Below are 19,833 nucleotides of genomic sequence, written 5' to 3' on the forward strand. Positions count from 1 at the left end.
TGTTGGTCCCAAAAAACATTCATGAAGTTTGCTTCTTTTATGAATTTATTATGGATCTACTGAAAATGTGTGCTTACATGTCCCTTGGCAAGTTTCACTGCAATAAGGTGCTTGTGGATGGCTACCAAAAGTGCCTTATTGCAGTGAAACTTGCCAAGGGACATGTAAGCAAATATTAACATTGCTGTATGTATACTTTTGACCCTCACATTTTCAGTAGAGCCATAATAAATTCATAAAAGAAGCAAACTTCATGAATGTTTTTTGGGACCAACAAGTATGTGCTCCAATCACTACATCACAAAAATATAAGAGTTGTAGAAATGATTGGAACGTTGTTGCCCTAGGGTAAACTGGGCATAACACATGACACACTGACAAAGCTTAACCTATTGTTAGTATAACAATCTACAAGGTTAATATAGGTTGCTTCTCTTTCTTCCCCTCCATCTTTCTGCATTCTTTTGTATCTCTAGTTATCATTATGTAAATGTATTGTTGCATTTGAACAACTGTATTGTTGATAATAGAGGTAAATTATTGGTATTGTTCATTATCATTAGTGATATTTCTATTGGTATTTGTATTGATTCATTTGTAGTGTAATAATGTTCTTTGTCATTTCTGTATTATTTTTTATTTCGCTAACTGCTTATTTGCTATTACTTTTACCATCATATTTGTACATGTCCTATTTGCTGATGTTGCTCTATTGTTGTTATTGTTGTGTTTGTTGTTGTTTTTGTCTCTCTGTCTAATCCCCCTCTCGTCCCCACAATTCCCCCCTCTGTCTTCCTTTTTTTCTCTTTCTATCCCCTCCTGCTCCGGCCCGGCTGCACCACATGATAATATAAATACATTTAATAAAGTCAAAAAGAAATAAGGCAACAAGAGAAGTATCTTACACTTCTCTTTTGTAAAGTAAATCTGAACAGCCGATACGGGCATCTACATCAGCTATATGATTTGCCTGAGAAGCTGGACAGGACAAACATTTTTTTTAAATAATAATTTAAAAAAATAATTATTGGAAACTCAAGACAGCCATGACATTATGTTCTTTACAAGTGTATGTACACTTTTGATTGCAACTGTATGTATATATATATATTAGGGGTGTAACGGTACACAAAAATTTCGGTTCGGTACGTACCTCGGTTTAGAGGTCACGGTTCAGTTCATTTTCGGTACAGTAAGAAAACAACAAAATATAAATTTTTGGTTTATTTATTTACCAAATTTGCAAAATATTCCACCAAAAATATTTTTCTTAGTGTAATATTTGATGTGAAGTAATGAGAACCTTGGATAGGTCAATAATTCATAATAACATTGATTTTGATTCAATATTATGTTTTGAGCAATGACAGTTTGAAAGAAAAAAAAAACAGCTTTGTTTTATTAGTCAACATTGCAACTTTTTCTAAATTACATTTAACCTTTAAGCTTTTTTATTTCACTTTTGTTATGTTTTTGTTTATTTGAATAGTATTTTTAGAATGTGCCGTGGGCCTTTAAAACATTAGCTGTGGGCCGCAAATGGCCTCCGGGGCACACTTTTGACACCCCTACTATAGATAATAAAAAATAAAATGTGATAAATCTATGGATAAAAAGCAGAGCCTGGCGACGCATGCGCGTTTATCATAACTCTCTCTCTCTCTCTCTCTCTGTCTCTGCCCCTCCCTCACCAATGCTGCTGTGCACCTTCACAATTTGTTTTGTTTTTAACCCCTTCCTAACCCTGAACGTACATTGAAAATACACGCAACCCTAACTCAAAATGCCTGACATTTGAGGCATTTAAGAAACTCCGCCCTGACTGCTCCGCAAAAGAGGACATGTCCGGTGAAAAGAGGACGTATGGTCAGTCTATCCTAGCCCATTAGCTGCTAGCATGCTAGCAGCGATCGGTTTCACCAGACATGTCCTCTTTTGCTAGCATGCTAGCAGCTAACGGGCTAGGATAGACTGACCATACGTCCTCTTTTCACCGGACATGTCCTCTTTTGCGGAACGGTCAGGGCGGGGTTTCTTAAATGCCTCAAATGTCAGGCATTTTGAGTATTGTTTACACAACGTGCAGTACGCTACTTAATATGTCCGTGTGGAAACTCGTTCGGTACACCTCTGCACCGAACCGAAACCCCCGTACCGAAACGGTTCAATACAAATACACGTACCGTTACACCCCTATTATATATATATATATATATATATATATATATATATATATATATATACATATATATAAATATATATATATATATATATATATATATATATATATATATATATATATATATATATATATATATATATATATATATGTATCATATATTATATACACTAAATGGGCCCTAGTGTGTGAATGTGAGTGTGAATGTTGTCTGTCTATCTGTGTTGGCCCTGCGATTAGGTGGCGACTTGTCCAGGACCCCGCCTTCTGCCCGATTGTAGCTGAGATAGGCTCCAGCGCCCCCTGCGACCCCGAAGGGAATAAGCGGTAGAAAATGGATGGATATATTATATATATATATATATATTATTTATTATTATCAATGGTTGGTTTGAGTGATAAAAGCTCCATCAAAGCACTAATTAAGCTTGTAAATCTTGTATTCGTTCTGATTTGACTCTACCTAAAGACGAGACCTTCTTCTTCTTCTTCTTCCTTTGAGGAGGAGCATCGGTAGTTGTTTCCAGGGACACATTTTCTTCAACTGCAGAAGTCCTCCTGCTGCCAAGGCCTTCCATCTGCATTGCCTGCTCTGAAAAGCATGCGTGACGACATGAGAAGAGAGCAGATACATTTCACACGAGATGTGAGGACTCCGCTCACCATCTGTGTCGTCTGCTTCGGTGACTTCCTTTTTCACTCTCTTCTTCTTCTGTTTCGGCACATCTGGCACATATGCAAACTTGAGTCACGCTAACAAACAAAGTGTCCATTTTTCCCCCAGAGAGGTCCTCACTCACCAGCCATGTCCTCACTTCAGTGTCCACATGTAAGGGAAGAAGAGCAGCATGGTTGACCAGGTCATGGAAAGAATATCTATTTGCCTACCTTGGCACAGTGGGAAGAGCCCTTTGTCCTCGCTACAGAAAGAGAGGGAAGGACACATTAGGTGCACTTAAAACAACAACCATCATTATTGTGCAGCACAGGAGAACACGAGCAAGGAACTTCACCGCTGTCTTTCTGGCCATTCCATTCAAGAATCAAGCGAGGGTGGAGTGAAGCTGAACTTAACCTGCTTGCTAAATCCTCTGCTAAGTCTGTGGTCAGCATCTGCCAGGAGTACGGATTACTCAGGGCAGAGGTCAAACTCTCTACTACTGGAAGTGTACCGTGAAACAACGACTAGTACGAGAGCTGGGGTGGTGGTGGGGGTCTTTCTTAGGGTGCTGCAAAAACACATTTGCCGTTTCTCAAATTGAAAACTTTCATCAGTACTGTTAGAATAATTATGTATAAGTTATCACCAGAGGTGGGTAGAGTAGCCAGAAATTGTACTCAAGTAAGAGCACTGTTACTTTAGAGATTTATTACTCAAGTAAAAGTAAGGAGTAGTCACCCAAATATTTACTTAAAAGTAAGAAGTATGTTGTGAAAAAACTACTCAAGTACTGAGTAACTGATGAGTAACCTGTTCCTTTAATGATGACGGCAACAAATAATGCACAAAAACATAAAAATAGCAATGAGCAAATTCAGAGCCAGGAATATCTCTTAAGCAACTAAAACAATAATATATATTAAATAATAATACATTAACATTAAAAAAAATGAAGGCAAATTGAGCCACAATGACTTAACAGCACCATAGGCTCAGTAAGCAGAGATTACGAAGGAAAATAACAAGTTAGCCTTTACGCAAACCATAAACTGATAGGTGTGGGCTGCACCTGAGAACACAATGTGCACTTCTGATTGGTGTTTGTATGCATGTTTGAGTGTGTGTGCGACTGTGCGTGTGTGTGTGTGTGTCTGTCTATGAGGCTGCAGTGCGTTAATAAATGTCCCCACACGATGTACATTTGACAGTGATTCATAGCAGGGAAGCTAACATCAGCCTACGGTGACAGCCAAAATATCTACTAACGTTACTTACCGCCATGTGCTTCCTCAAATTTGACGTTGAGTTCATGTAAGCTTAAGCTTGTTGTCGTTTGCCGCTAAAACTGTATGTGCAGTTAATCATGTGACCGCCTGGCTCTGTTTGATTGGTGAAACGGAGTCAAACGTCACCAGTGACTGTATTTGATTGGTGAAACGGAGTCAAACGTCACCAGTGACTGCATTTGATTGGTGAAACGGAGTCAAACGTCACCAGTGACTGCATTTGATTGGTGAAACGGAGTCAAACGTCACCAGTGACTGCATTTGATTGGTGAAACGGAGTCAAACGTCACCAGTGACTGCATTTGATTGGTGAAACGGAGTCCAACGTCACCAGTGACTGCATCTGATTGATGAAACGGAGTCAAACGCCACCAGTGACTACATTTGATTGGTGAAACGGAGTCAAACGTCACCAGTGATCGTATTTGATTGGTGAAACGGAGTCAAACGTCACCAGTGACTGCATTTGATTGGTGAAGGGGAGTGAAACGTCACCAGTGACTGCATTTGATTGGTGAAACGGAGTCAAACGTCACCAGTGATTGCATTTGATTGGTGAAACGGAGTCAAACGCCACCAGTGACTGCATTTGATTGGTGAAATGGAGTCAAACGTCACCAGTGACTGTATTTGATTGGTGAAACGGAGTCAAACGTCACCAGTGACTGTATTTGATTGGTGAAACAGAGTCAAACGTCACCAGTGACTGCATTTGATTGGTGAAACGGAGTCAAACGTCACCAGTGACTGCATTTGATTGGTGAAACGGAGTCAAACGTCACCAGTGACTGCATTTGATTGGTGAAACGGAGTCAAACGTCACCAGTGACTGCATTTGATTAGTGAAACGGAGTCAAATGTCACCAGTGACTGCATTTGATTGGTGAAACGGAGTCAAACGTCACCAGTGACTGCATTTGATTGGTGAAACGGAGTCAAACGTCACCAGTGACTGCATTTGATTGGTGAAACGGAGTCAAACGTCACCAGTGACTGCATTTGATTGGTGAAACGGAGTCAAACGTCACCAGTGACTGCATTTGATTGGTGAAACGGAGTCCAACGTCACCAGTGACTGCATCTGATTGATGAAACGGAGTCAAACGCCACCAGTGACTACATTTGATTGGTGAAACGGAGTCAAACGTCACCAGTGATCGTATTTGATTGGTGAAACGGAGTCAAACGTCACCAGTGACTGCATTTGATTGGTGAAAGGGAGTGAAACGTCACCAGTGACTGCATTTGATTGGTGAAACGGAGTCAAACGTCACCAGTGATTGCATTTGATTGGTGAAACGGAGTCAAACGCCACCAGTGACTGCATTTGATTGGTGAAATGGAGTCAAACGTCACCAGTGACTGTATTTGATTGGTGAAACGGAGTCAAACGTCACCAGTGACTGTATTTGATTGGTGAAACAGAGTCAAACGTCACCAGTGACTGCATTTGATTGGTGAAACGGAGTCAAACGTCACCAGTGACTGCATTTGATTGGTGAAACGGAGTCAAACGTCACCAGTGACTGCATTTGATTGGTGAAACGGAGTCAAACGTCACCAGTGACTGCATTTGATTAGTGAAACGGAGTCAAATGTCACCAGTGACTGCATTTGATTGGTGAAACGGGAGTCCAACGTCACCAGTGACTGCATCTGATTGGTGAAACGGAGCCAAACGTCACCAGTGACTGCATTTGATTGGTGAAACGGAGTCAAACGTCACCAGTGACTGCATTTGATTGGTGAAACGCAGGCATGCGATAGATCCTACTTTGAAGGTCTGTCTGACAAACCAAAACAAACAAAGCGTGCATTAACAGATGGATAAAAATCAGTAGCGAGTAGCGAGCTGAATGTAGATAAATGGAGCGTAGTAAAAGTAGTGTTTCTTCTTTATAAATATACTCAAGTAAAAGTAAAAGTATGTTGCATTAAAACTACTCTTAGAAGTACAATTTATCCCAAAAGTTACTCAAGTAGATGTAACGGACTAAATGTAGCGCGTTACTACCCACCTCTGGTCCTAAATAGTTGTTCTGCACTTGAGTTTATCCACTTCCTCTTTCTCTCTCTTTTTCATTATGAATCCCAACCACTCCAGTGAGTCCCTCCCCTTCCACTGAACAGCCCAGACGGCAATGATTGAGGGTGGTTAGGCTCCATCGCTGGCATTTCCATGAGGGCCACATCGCAGTAATGGCTGCTTTCAGAGGGCTGCTTTTTAAAAATGAAATGACATTATGCATGCGGGTAATAACCTGTGATTAATCATGATTAATCAAAATGCATACGCATTTGATTATTAGATTTTTTTTTATGTATAACATAAAACCATAAATAAAGGTGACAAGCAGATATTTACCTATTTGTTTTTATCTCACAAAAATAGTTTTACAATACAGTATATAGCAATGTAATTGGCATGATCAGATATTTTTAAAGTTTAAAATATGCATTTGTTTTCCTGCCAAAATTGAGAGAACGAATGCATTAGTAAAAAAATAAAATAAAATAAATATTTTATCAAAACTAGAGATGTCCGATAATATCGGCCGGACGATATTATCGGCCGATAAATGCTTTAAAATGTAATATCGGAAATTATCGGTATCGTTTTTTTTATTATCGGTATCGTTTTTTTTTTTTTTTTATTAAATCCACATAAAAAACACAAGATACACTTACAATTAGTGCACCAACCCAAAAAACCTCCCTCCCCCATTTACACTCATTCACACAAAAGGGTTGTTTCTTTCTGTTATCAATATTCTGCTTCCTACATTATATATCAATATATATCAATACAGTCTGCAAGGGATACAGTCCGTAAGCACACATGATTGTGCGTGCTGCTGCTCCACTAATAGTACTAACCTTTAACAGTTAATTTTACTCATTTTCATTAATTACTAGTTTCTATGTAACTGATTTTATATTGTTTTACTTTCTTGGTTATTCAAGAAAATGTTTTTAATTGATTTATCTTATTTTATTTGATTAATTAAAAAAAAAAAAGGACCTTATCTTCACCATACCTGGTTGTCCAAATTAGGCATAATAATGTGTTAATTCCACAACTGTATATATCAGTATCGGTATCGGTTGATATCGGTATCGGTAATTAAAGAGTTGGACAATATCGGAATATCGGATATCGGCAAAAAGCCATTATCGGACATCTCTAATCAAAACCCATTTTTTCCAGGCTTTCGCGAGCCAGAACTGTCCTTTAGTATGACACCTGTGACTTACGGGGTGTGTTGAGTGCAACAAGTGGGCACTTTTGCAGTTGACAACTTGGGAGAGACTAACATGTTCGGTGTTTTCTATAAGTCGATTTATTTCTGGCAAGCTTTGACAAAAAAAATGTGGTTGTCCACAAATAGATGTACTACTACCTGATCATTCTATGAAACTAGCTCTTAAGAAGACGGAGCAGGAGGGATCAGTGTTGCCAACTTAGCGAGTTTCTCGCTATATTTAGCAAGTATTTAGCGCCTTCTATAGACTCTTAAGCGGCTCAGTCTCGTCGGTGGCATATTAAACAACAAAAACAATTAACAGAAGAAAGGTTCATTTGTAGTTCTGAACATTTGTGTTTTGCCTTTAGTGTTTTTCTTACTCATTCCGATCTCTACCGCAACATTATTCCACTCTATTGAAGAGGTTCATTTAGCCTACTGGTGTGTATAAGTAAATGGTTGATTTATATAGGCTAGTAAGGTAAAGTTTTGTACCTGACAAGTTTCGGCTACCTTGCTTCTGCAGCCTTCATCAACTTGTCAGGTACAAAACTTTACCTTACTAGCCTATACAAATCAACCATTTAATTATTATTCCACTCTCTCTTCTCGCGTCCTCTAAAACACTGGTCCCCAACCACCGGGCCGCACAAGAAATTAAAAAATATATATATATATATTTGTTTTAATTAAACCAACATAAAAAACACAAGATACACTTACAATTAAAGCTGCAAGCAGCGTTGGTTGGGTCCGCATTTTGGCAGGTGCTAGTCCTAGGTGTCCCAATACTTTTGTCCAGTGGTAGTCCTGAGTGAGACCTACATAGAGGTTTTTGTTTCGTGTCTCTACGATATTCGTACTGGGAGTTAGAGGAAGTTGTGTAGTGTACCTACCTTCTCTGCGTTCTGTGCTCACGCTGGGGCTTTCTGCTTTTAAGCAGCCATCTTAAAACAACAGCAGCGGAGCAACTTTAGTGCTGCGGGTCTTTGAAGGCTCGTAAAATCAAAACGGTAGCACTAAATAAAACGCCGTCGGCAACTTTTAATCAGAAGGGTTCAATCTCTCTCCTGTAGCGGCTTGAAGCCGAAACGACAAACGCGCTCGGAGGAGATAATGTTTGATGTTTGGTGACCGGTTTTAACAAAAATGTTGTTTTGAAGGAGGGATAGCAAACTTCCTGTTGATTTTTGCTGAAGGATGTCAATCTAAGAAATGTAGGTCTAGGTGAGACCTACATAGAGGTATTTGTTTCATGTCTCTAAGACGTTTCTATCAGAAGTTACAAGCAGTTTTGTCTGAGTTTTCCTCTGAGAAGCAGTTTTGTCTCTGTTTTATTCAAAAATTGCGCTAGAGCGCTAGAGAGCAATTTTGAGTTTTGGGGTTTGGTTTTTTTTTTAGATCGCAATTTCCACCAGTCCCGATGTGTGTGAGAATTTTGGTGAGTTTTGAAGTATTTTAAGGGGGTGAAATTACAGCTCAAAGAGGCAAAAATGAGTGTTTTTAGTACATTTTTGTCTTAAATGGGAAATTGCCACCTTCCTGTTGGTTTTTGCCCGAGGATGTGTCATTATGAGTTGTAGGTCTAAGTGAGACCTACATACAGGTTTTTGTTTCATGTCTCTACGACCTTCCTAGTGGGAGTTACAGGCAGTTTGTTTTTGTTTTTTCCTAGGGGGCGCTAGAGCGCAATTTTGATTTTTGGGGTTTGGTTTTTTGACTAAAAATGTGCTGTACCCGTGTTTGTATGTGTGTAAAAAATGTGGTGACTTTTGAAGCATGTTAAGGGGGGCAAAGTAGTGCGCAACGGTGCGGAAGAATAATAATAATTAAAGCTGCAAGCAGCATTGGTCGGGTCCGCCTTCTGGCAGGTGCTAGTCCTAGGTGTCCAATACTTTTGTCCAGTGGTAGTCCTGAGTGAGACCTACATAGAGGTTTTTGTTTCGTGTCTCTACGATATTGGTACTGGGAGTTAGAGGAAGTTGTGTCTGAGTTCACATTGTCATTATAGGCTATTGTGTGTATTGAGGCCAAAGAAGGTCTAATCGCAGTTTCGTTGTCATTTTTGGCACCGTAGCAACTTTAGTGCTGCGGGTCTTTGAAGGCTCGTAAAATCAAAACGGTAGCACTAAATAAAAATCCGTATAGAACTTTTAATCAGAAGGGTTCAATCTCTCTCCTGTAGCAGTTTGAAGCCGAAACGACAAACGCGCTCAGAGGAGATAATGTTTGATGTTTGGTGACCGTTTGGTACAAAAATGTTGTTTTGAAATGGAGATAACAAACTTCCTGTTGATTTTTGCTGAAGGGTGTCAATGTATGAAATGTAGGTCTAAATGAGACCTACGTAGAGGTATTTTTTTCATGTCTCTACGACGTTCCTACCGGAAGTTATAAGCAGTTTTGTCTGAGTTTTCCTCTGAGGAGCAGTTTTTTGTCAGTTTTATAAAAAAATTGCTGTAGAGCACAATTTTGAGTTTCAGGGTTCGGTTATTTTTTGAGAGCGCAATTTCTACCAGTCCCGATGTGTGTGCGAATTTTGGTGAGTTTTGAAGTATTTTAAGGGGGTCAAATTAGAGGTCAAAGACGTAAAAAGCAGTGTTTTTAGTACATTTTTGTATAAAATGGGAAATTGCCAACTCCCTGTTGATTTTCGCCCGACAATGTGTCATTATGAGTTGTAGGTCTAGAGCAGACCTACATACAGGTTTTTGTTTCATGTCTCTACGACCTTCCTAGTGGGAGTTACAGGCAATCTGTTTTTTTTTTTTCCTAGGGGGCGCTAGAGCTCAATTTTGTGTTTTGGGGTTAGGTTTTTATATTAAAGTGTGCTGTACCCGAGTTTGGATGTGTGTAAAAAATTTGGTGAGTTTTGAAGCATGTTAAGGGGGGCAAAGTAGTGCGCGACGGTGCGGAAGAAAGAAGAATAATTAAAGCTGCAAGCAGCATTGGTCGGGTCCGCCTTCTGGCAGGTGCTAGTCCTAGGTATCCAATACTTTTGTCCAGAGGTAGTCCTGAGTGAGACCTACATAGAGGTTTTTGTTTCGTGTCTCTACGATATTGGTACTGGGAGTTAGAGGAAGTTGTGTCTGAGTTCACATTGTCATTATAGGCTATTGTGTGTATTGAGGCCAAAGAAGGTCTAATCGCAGTTTCGTTGTCATTTTTGGCACCGTAGCAGCATCAGTGCTGCGGGTCTTTGAAGGCTCGTAAAATCAAAACGGTAGCACTAAATAAAAATCCGTATAGAACTTTTAATCAGAAGGGTTCAATCTCTCTCCTGTAGCAGTTTGAAGCCGAAACGACAAACGCGCTCAGAGGAGATAATGTTTGATGTTTGGTGACCGTTTGGTACAAAAATGTTGTTTTGAAATGGAGATAACAAACTTCCTGTTGATTTTTGCTGAAGGGTGTCAATGTATGAAATGTAGGTCTAAATGAGACCTACGTAGAGGTATTTTTTTCATGTCTCTACGACGTTCCTACCGGAAGTTACAAGCAGTTTTGTCTGAGTTTTCCTCTAAAAAGCAGTTTTTTCTCTGTTTTATTAAAAAATTGCTCTAGAGCACAATTTTGAGTTTCGGGGTTCGGTTTTTTTTTGAGATCGCAATTTCTACCAGTCCCAATGTGTGTGCGAAGTTTGGTGAGTTTTGAAGTATTTTAAGGGGGTCAAATTAGAGGTCAAAGATGTAAAAAACAGTGTTTTTAGTACATTTTTGTCAAAAAAGGTAAATTGCCAATTTCCTGTTGATTTTCGCCCGAGAATGTGTCATTATGAGTTGTAGGTCTAGAGCAGACCTACATACAGGTTTTTGTTTCATGTCTCTACGACCTTCCTAGTGGGAGTTACAGGCAGTCTGTTTTTTTTTTTTCCTAGGGGGCGCTAGAGCTCAATTTTGTGTTTTGGGGTTAGGTTTTTATATTAAAGTCTGCTGGCACACTTTTTGGATGTGTGTAAAAAATTTGGTGAGTTTTGAAGTATGTTAAGGGGGTCTAAGTAGTGCGCAAAGCTGCGGAATAATAATAATAATTAAAGCTGCAAGCAGCATTGGTCGGGTCCGCCTTTTGGCCGGTGCTAGTCCTAGGTGTCCAATATTTTAGTCCAGTGGTAGTCCTGAGTGAGACCTACATAGAGGTTTTTGTTTCGTGTCTCTACGATATTGGTACTGGGAGTTAGAGGAAGTTGTGTCTGAGTTCACATTGTCATTATAGGCTATTGTGTGTATTGAGGCCAAAGAAGGTCTAATTGCATTTTCGTTGTCATTTTTGGCACCGTAGCAACTTTAGTGCTGCGGGTCTTTGAAGGCTCGTAAAATCAAAACGGTAGCACTAAATAAAAATCCGTATAGAACTTTTAATCAGAAGGGTTCAATCTCTCTCCTGTAGCAGTTTGAAGCCGAAACGACAAACGCGCTCAGAGGAGATAATGTTTGATGTTTGGTGACCGTTTGGTACAAAAATGTTGTTTTGAAATGGAGATAACAAACTTCCTGTTGATTTTTGCTGAAGGGTGTCAATGTATGAAATGTAGGTCTAAATGAGACCTACGTAGAGGTATTTTTTTCATGTCTCTACGACGTTCGTACCGGAAGTTACAAGCAGTTTTGTCAGAGTTTTCCTCTGAGGAGCAGTTTTTTCTCTTTTTTTTCCAAAAATTATGTAGAGCACAATTTTGAGTTTTGGGATTCGGTTTTTTTTTTAGATCACAGTTTCCACCAGTCCCGATGTGTGTGAGAAGTTTGGTGAGTTTTGAAGTATTTTAAGGGGGTCAAATTAGAGGTCAAAGAGGCAAAAACGTGTTTTTTTAGTACAAATTTGTCTTGAAGGGGAAATTGCCAACTTCCTGTTGGTTTTTGCCCGAGGATGTAAAATTATGAAATGTAGGTCTAAGTATGTCCTACATACAGGTTTTTGTTTCATGTCTCTACGACCTTCCTAGTGGGAGTTACAGGCAGTTTGTTTTTTTTTTTTCCTAGGGGGCGCTAGAGCTCAATTTTTATGTTTGGGGTTTGGTTTTGTTATTTTGTTGAATTTTTCGCAGGTTCTGACTTGTGGGTCAAATTTGGTGAGTTTTGGAGCATGTTAAGTGGGTCAAATTAGCGTTCTTTGTGGGGTCGGTAAAATAATAATAATAATAATAATAATTAAAGCTGCAAGCAGCATTGGTCGGGTCCGCCTTCTGGCAGGTGCTAGTCCTAGGTGTCCAATACTTTAGTCCAGTGGTAGTCCTGAGTGAGACCTACATAGAGGTTTTTGTTTCGTGTCTCTACGATATTGGTACTGGGAGTTAGAGGAAGTTGTGTCTGAGTTCACATTGTCATTATAGGCTATTGTGTGTATTGAGGCCAAAGAAGGTCTAATCGCAGTTTCGTTGTCATTTTTGGCACCGTAGCAACTTTAGTGCTGCGGGTCTTTGAAGGCGCGTAAAATCAAAACGGTAGCACTAATCACCACTCTTTCGTCAACTTTTAATCAGAAGGGTTCAATCTCTCTCCTGTAGCAGTTTGAAGCCGAAACGACAAACGCGCTCAGAGGAGATAATGTTTGATGTTTGGTGACCGTTTGGTACAAAAATGTAGTTTTGAAATGGAGATTACAAACTTCCTGTTGATTTTCGCTGAAGGATGTCAATCTATGAAATGTAGGTCTAGACAAGACCTACATAGAGGTATTTGTTTCATGTCTCTACGACGTTCCTACCGGAAGTTACAAGCAGTTTTGTCAGAGTTTTTCTCTGAGGAGCAGTTTTTTCTCTTTTTTTTTCAAAAATTATGTAGAGCACAATTTTGAGTTTTGGGATTCGGTTTTTTTTTTAGATCACAGTTTCCACCAGTCCCAATGTGTGTGAGAAGTTTGGTGAGTTTTGAAGTATTTTAAGGGGGTCAAATTAGAGGTCAAAAATCAAAAATGAGTGTTTTTAGTCATTTTTTGTCTTGAAGGGGAAATTGCCAACTTCCTGTTGGTTTTCGCCCGAAGAAGTGAAATTATGAATTGTAGGTCTAACTGAGACCTACATACAGGTTTTGGTTTCATGTCTCTACGACCTTCCTAGTGGGAGTTATAGGCAGTTTTCTACCTAGGGGGCGCTAGAGAGCAAGTGTATTTTTTTGGGTTTGGTTTTTTGACTAAAGTCTGCTGGCACACTTTTTGGATGTGTGTAAAAAATTTGGTGAGTTTTGAAGCATGTTAAGGGGGGCGTAGTAGTGCGCAAAGCTGCGGAAGAAAAAAGAAAGAATAATAATAAAACCTTACAAATACAATAGGTTCCTTTGTAACCAGTACAAAGGACTCCCTGGGGGAGTCCTTTGTACAGGGTACAGGGCGGACCCTAATAAAACCTTACAATTTCAATAGGGTCCTTTCGTCCCATTGCAAAAGGACTCCCTTTGGGATTCCTTTTGAAAAGGTCCTGTGCGGACCCTAATTAAAGCTGCAAGCAGCATTGGTCGGGTCCGCCTTCTGGCAGGTGCTAGTCCTAGGTGTCCAATACTTTAGTCCAGTGGTAGTCCTGAGTGAGACCTACATAGAGGTTTTTGTTTCGTGTCTCTACGATATTGGTACTGGGAGTTAGAGGAAGTTGTGTCTGTGTTTTTTTCCTAGGTGCTGCGGCACAGTGGTTGTTTTCTTTGAAGGTGCGTAAAATCACAGCAGCGGATCCATTTCACATTGTCATTATAGGCCAGGGGTGTCAAAGTCAAATGGACGGAGGGCCAAATAAAAAATTTAGCTACAAGCCGAGGGCCGGACTGTTCGAATGTTCATTGAAAAATTTTTAAATGACGCATATAGTCTAGTGAACCTAATTGAACCTACTGAAAACCTAACAAATATATTCCAATATGATCAGATAAATAAAGCAATATTTTCTTATGGCTCTGTCAGTAATCTTTAATTTTCAACAGACACAAAAGACAAATTTCCTTTATATAAAAATCCCCATAACATGAACATTAAATGAAAGAAACCGGTATTCAAGGCACCATCAGTAGCCTATATTTTCTATTTTAGCAAAAGTGGGCTAAATTTACTTCAAAGAAAAAAACAATAATAGCAATTTTCTATCATCCACTCAACTGAAATATTTTTTAAATATAACTAAATTGAAATACAATAAAATAAAGTGCAAAAATCTATAAATCAAAAACAACACTTTGTTTAAGGAGAAGTAACATGCAGTGAAAACAAATATTAAACTTTAACTTTTAAACTTGAATTGAGTAAAAACTCTAAATATGTGATTGCACAGTAATGTTCACATTAAACCCCCCTCCTCCCTCCGTGGGAGGGAGGCGAGTTGGGTGCCCGAAACCCCCCGCTGGTTTCGGCCCGCCCCTTGGCGCGCGTGGCACGGCGGGCTCCGCGACCCGACGGCTGGCCCTCGTGGCTTGACGGCGGGCGCGTCCCGACGGGCCGCGCGTAGGGGTCAAACGCAGAAGTCTCAGAACCTCGTGGTGAGGGCGTGGCCTGCGGGTTTCGGCCCGCTTGACCCCCCCGCTCCGCTTGGCGCGCGCGGCACATGACGGGTTCCGCCACCGACGCTCGGGCTGCAGCCCGACGGTGGTGCGGGCCCGGCGGTGACGCGCGGTTTGGGGAAACAAAGCAGAAGTCTCAGGGCCTCGGGGCCGGGTTTCGGCCCGCCCCCTTGGCGCGCGTGGCACGGCGGGCTCCGCGACTGACGGCCGGGCTGCAGCCCTTCGGCCGGCAGGCGCGTCCCGGCGGGCCGCTCGCCCCCTTTCGGAACCTTGGACCGGCATCCGCTTGGTGCGTGTAAAAGATCTGCGGTCTAAAAAAAAAAAAAAAAAAAAAAAAAAAAAAAAAAAAGATCTGCGGTCTGCGGGCCGGTTCTAATAATAAATCAAGATCATCCCAAGGGCCGTAAAAAACCTTCTCGCGGGCCGGATATGGCCCGCGGGCCTTGACTCTGACATATGTGTTATAGGCTATTGTGTGTATTGAGGCCAAAGAAGGTCTAATCGCAGTTTCGTTGTCATTTTTGGCACCGTAGCAGCATCAGTGCTGCGGGTCTTTGAAGGCGCGTAAAATCAAAACGGTAGCACTTAATCATTATCCGTTCGGACGGTTTAATCAGAAGGGTTCAATCTCTCTCCTGTAGCAGTTTGAAGCCGAAACGACAAACGCGCTCAGAGGAGATAATGTTTGATGTTTGGTGACCGTTTGGTACAAAAATGTTGTTTTGAAATGGAGATAACAAACTTCCTGTTGATTTTTGCTGAAGGGTGTCAATGTATGAAATGTAGGTCTAAATGAGACCTACGTAGAGGAATTTTTTTCATGTCTCTACGACGTTCCTACCGGAAGTTACAAGCAGTTTTGTCAGAGTGTTCCTCTGAGGAGCAGTTTTTTGTCAGTTTTTTCCAAAAATTATGTAGAGCACAATTTTGAGTTTTGGGGTTCGGTTTTTTTTTTAGATCGCAGTTTCCACCATTCCCGATGTGTGTGAGAAGTTTGGTGAGTTTTGAAGTATTTTAAGGGGGTCAAATTAGAGGTCAAAATTCAAAAATGAGTGTTTTTAGTCATTTTTTGTCTTGAAGGGGAAATAGCCAACTTCCTGTAGATTTTAGCCCGAAAAAATTAATTGATGAAAAGTAGGTCTAGGCGAGACCTACATACAGGTTTTTGTTTCATGTCTCTACGACATTCCTAGTGGGAGTTAGAGGCAGTTTTCTTCCTAGGGGGCGCTAGAGAGCAATTGTGTTTTTTTGGGTTTGGTTTTTTAACTAAAGTCTAGTGTTCCCGAGTTTGAATGTGTTCGTCAAATTTGGTGAGTTTTGAAGCATGTTAAGGGGGGCGCAGTAGTGCGCAAAGCTGCGGAAGAATAATAATAAAGAATAATAATAATAATAATAATAAAACCTTACAAATTCAATAGGGTCCTTTCGTCCCATTGCAAAAGGACTCCCTTTGGGATTCCTTTTGAAAAGGTCCTGTGCGGACCCTAATTAAAGCTGCAAGCAGCATTGGTCGGGTCCGCCTTCTGGCAGGTGCTAGTCCTAGGTGTCCAATACTTTAGTCCAGTGGTAGTCCTGAGTGAGACCTACATAGAGGTTTTTGTTTCGTGTCTCTACGATATTGGTACTGGGAGTTAGAGGAAGTTGTGTCTGTGTTTTTTTCCTAGGTGCTGCGGCACAGTGGTTGTTTTCTTTGAAGGTGCGTAAAATCACAGCAGCGGATCCATTTCACATTGTCATTATAGGCTATTGTGTGTATTGAGGCCAAAGAAGGTCTAATCGCAGTTTCGTTGTCATTTTTGGCACCGTAGCAACTTTAGTGCTGCGGGTCTTTGAAGGCTCGTAAAATCAAAACGGTAGCACTTAATCATTATCCGTACGCATCTTTTAATCAGAAGGGTTCAATCTCTCTCCTGTAGCAGTTTGAAGCCGAAACGACAAACGCGCTCAGAGGAGATAATGTTTGATGTTTGGTGACCGTTTGGTACAAAAATGTTGTTTTGAAATGGAGATTACAAACTTCCTGTTGATTTTCGCTGAAGGATGTCAATCTATGAAATGTAGGTCTAGACAAGACCTACATAGAGGTATTTGTTTCATGTCTCTACGACGTTCCTACCGGAAGTTATAAGCAGTTTTGTCTGAGTTTTCCTCTAAAAAGCAGTTTTTTCTCAGTTTTATGTAAAAATTGCTCAAGGGCACAATTTTGATTTTCGGGGTTCGGTTATTTTTTGAGATCGCAATTTCTACCAGTCCCGATGTGTGAGAGAAGTTTGGTGAGTTTTGAAGTATTTTAAGGGGGTCAAATTAGAGGTCAAAGACGTAAAAAACAGTGTTTTTAGTACATTTTTGTCTTGAAGGGGAAATTGCCAACTTCCTGTTGGTTTTCGCCCGACGATGTAAAATTATGAGTTGTAGGTCTTTAGCAGACCTACATACAGGTTTTTGTTTCATGTCTCTACGACCTTCCTAGTGGGAGTTACAGGCAGTTTTTTTTTTTTTTTTCCTAGGGGGCGCTAGAGCGCAATTTTTATTTTTGGGGTTTGGTTTTGTTATTAACAAGCAATTTTCGCAGGTTCTGACTTGTGTGTCAAATTTGGTGAGTTTTGGAGCATGTTAAGTGGGTCAAATTGCTGTTCGAAGAGGCGGCCGGTATAATAATAATAATAATAATAATAATAATAATAAACATTACAAATTCAATAGGTTCCTTTGTAACCAGTACAAAGGACTCCCTGGGGGAGTCCTTTTTACAGGGTACATGCGGACCCTAATAATAATAATAATAATAATAAACATTACAAATTCAATAGGTTCCTTTGTAACCAGTACAAAGGACTCCCTGGGGGAGTCCTTTTTACAGGGTACATGCGGACCCTAATAATAATAATAATAATAATAAACATTACAAATTCAATAGGTTCCTTTGTAACCAGTACAAAGGACTCCCTGGGGGAGTCCTTTTTACAGGGTACATGCGGACCCTAATAATAAAGAATAATAATAAAACCTTACAAATTCAATAGGGTCCTTTCGTCCCATTGCAAAAGGACTCCCTTTGGGATTCCTTTTGAAAAGGTCCTGTGCGGACCCTAATAAAGATTAATAATAAAACCTTACAAATTCAATAGTGTCCTTTCGTCCCATTGCAAAAGGACTCCCTTTGACAATGGTCCTGTGCGGACCCTAATTAGTGCACCAACCCAAAAAACCTCCCTCCCCCATTTACACTCATTCACACAAAAGGGTTGTTTCTTTCTGTTATTAACATTTCTGGTTCCTACATTATATATCAATATAGACCAGGGGTCACCAACGCGGTGCCTGCGGGCACCAGGTAGCCCATAAGGACCAGATGAGTAGCCCGCTGGCCTGTTCTAAAAATAGCTCAAATAGCAGCACTTACCAGTGAGCTGCCTCTATTTTTTAAATTTTATTTATTTACTAGCAAGCTGGTCTCGCTTTGCCCGACATTTTTAATTCTAAGAGAGACAAAACTCAAATAGAATTTGAAAATCCAAGAAAATATTTTAAAGACTTCGTCTTCACTTGTTTAAATAAATTCATTCATTTTTTTTTACTTTGCTTCTTATAACTTTCAGAAAGACAATTTTAGAGAAAAAATACAACCCTAAAAATGATTTTAGGATTTTTAGACAGATATACCTTTTTACCTTTTAAATTCCTTCCTCTTCTTTCCTGACAATTTAAATCAATCCATCCATCCATCCATTTTCTACCGCTTATTCCCTTTGGGGTTACAGGGGGCGCTGGAGCCTATCTCAGCTACAATCTGGCGGAAGGCGGCGTCAATGTTCAAGTAAATTTATTTTTTTTATTGTAAGGAATAATAAATAAATTTTAATTTAATTCTTCATTTTAGCTTCTTTTTTTTTCGACGAAGAATATTTGTGAAATATTTCTTCAAACTTATTATGATTAAAATTCAAAAAAATTATTCTGGCAAATCTAGAAAATCTGTAGAATCAAATTTAAATCTTATTTCAAAATCTTTTGAATTTCTTTTAAAATTTTTGTTCTGGAAAATCTAGAAGAAATAATGATTTGTCTTTGTTAGAAATATAGCTTGGTCCAATTTGTTATATATTCTAACAAAGTGTAGATTGGATTTTAACCTATTTAAAACATGTCATCAAAATTCTAAAATTAATCTTAATCAGGAAAAATTACTAATGATGTTCCATAAATTATTTTTTAAATTTTTTCAAAAAGATTTGAATTAGCTAGTTTTTGTCTCCTTTTTTTCGGTTTGAATTTTGAATTTTAAAGAGTCGAAATTGAAGATAAACTATGTTTCAGAATTTAAATGTCATTTTTTTCGTGTTTTCTCCTCTTTTAAACCGTTCAATTAAGTGTAAATATCATTAATTATTAATAATAACATAGAGTTAAAGGTAAATTGAGCAAATTGGCTATTTCTGGCAATTTATCTAAGGGTGTATCAAACTGGTAGCCCTTCGCATTAATCACTACCCAAGAAGTAGCTCTTGCTTTCAAAAAGGTCGGTGACCCCTGATCTAAATGTTATCCTCTGTGTCCTTGTTGCGTATTTTGCAAGCATATGCTGCACAATGTACATGCATTCTTGTCTTGGTGTACGTGCCCTCTGCAACACACTGCTGGCACTTTGCCCCTACTAGCTTGGTCAGAGGGGCGTGACGTCACTAGTGATATCTGTCTGACGTCACGCAAATACGGAAGTGCGCATACACTGTAAAAAAAAAAAGTTGACAAAACGCAAATTTTCAAGGCAACATGATGCAACAAGATTTTTGCGTTTTCTCAACTTTTGACTACTGCTGGCCAGACACTGTTTTGGTAGTTAAACATAGTGAAACCTTATTTCTGAGTCTGACTAACTTGAAAACTATAATTAGTCCAACATTTGCAAATCATATTTCACTATTTAGCAGTAGTCAAAAGTTGAGAAAACGCAAAAATCTTGTTGCATCATGTTGCCTTGAAAATTTGC

General features: G+C 39.6%; 1 protein-coding gene across 3 annotated transcripts in view; it reads right to left on the bottom strand.

The window, feature by feature from the left end:
* The window catches only part of tmem237b (transmembrane protein 237b), a 43,187-nt gene that overhangs the window by 18,570 nt on the left and 4,784 nt on the right, over positions 1-19,833 (bottom strand). For 2 of the 3 annotated variants that reach the window (XM_062042842.1, XM_062042858.1), the window contains exons 3-6: positions 3,068-3,099; positions 2,980-2,993; positions 2,843-2,905; positions 2,643-2,771 (exon numbers count right to left, since the gene is read on the bottom strand). In XM_062042842.1, coding sequence (XP_061898826.1) covers positions 2,643-2,771; positions 2,843-2,905; positions 2,980-2,993; positions 3,068-3,099 — 238 coding nt within the window. Of the gene's footprint in view, positions 1-2,642; positions 2,772-2,842; positions 2,906-2,979; positions 2,994-3,067; positions 3,100-3,192; positions 3,249-19,833 lie in introns of those variants that run through there. The other variant, XM_062042849.1, reaches the window with a different exon arrangement.

The sequence above is a fragment of the Entelurus aequoreus genome, linkage group LG01 (assembly GCF_033978785.1).
Source record: "Entelurus aequoreus isolate RoL-2023_Sb linkage group LG01, RoL_Eaeq_v1.1, whole genome shotgun sequence".
Taxonomy (NCBI): Eukaryota; Metazoa; Chordata; class Actinopteri; order Syngnathiformes; family Syngnathidae; genus Entelurus; species Entelurus aequoreus.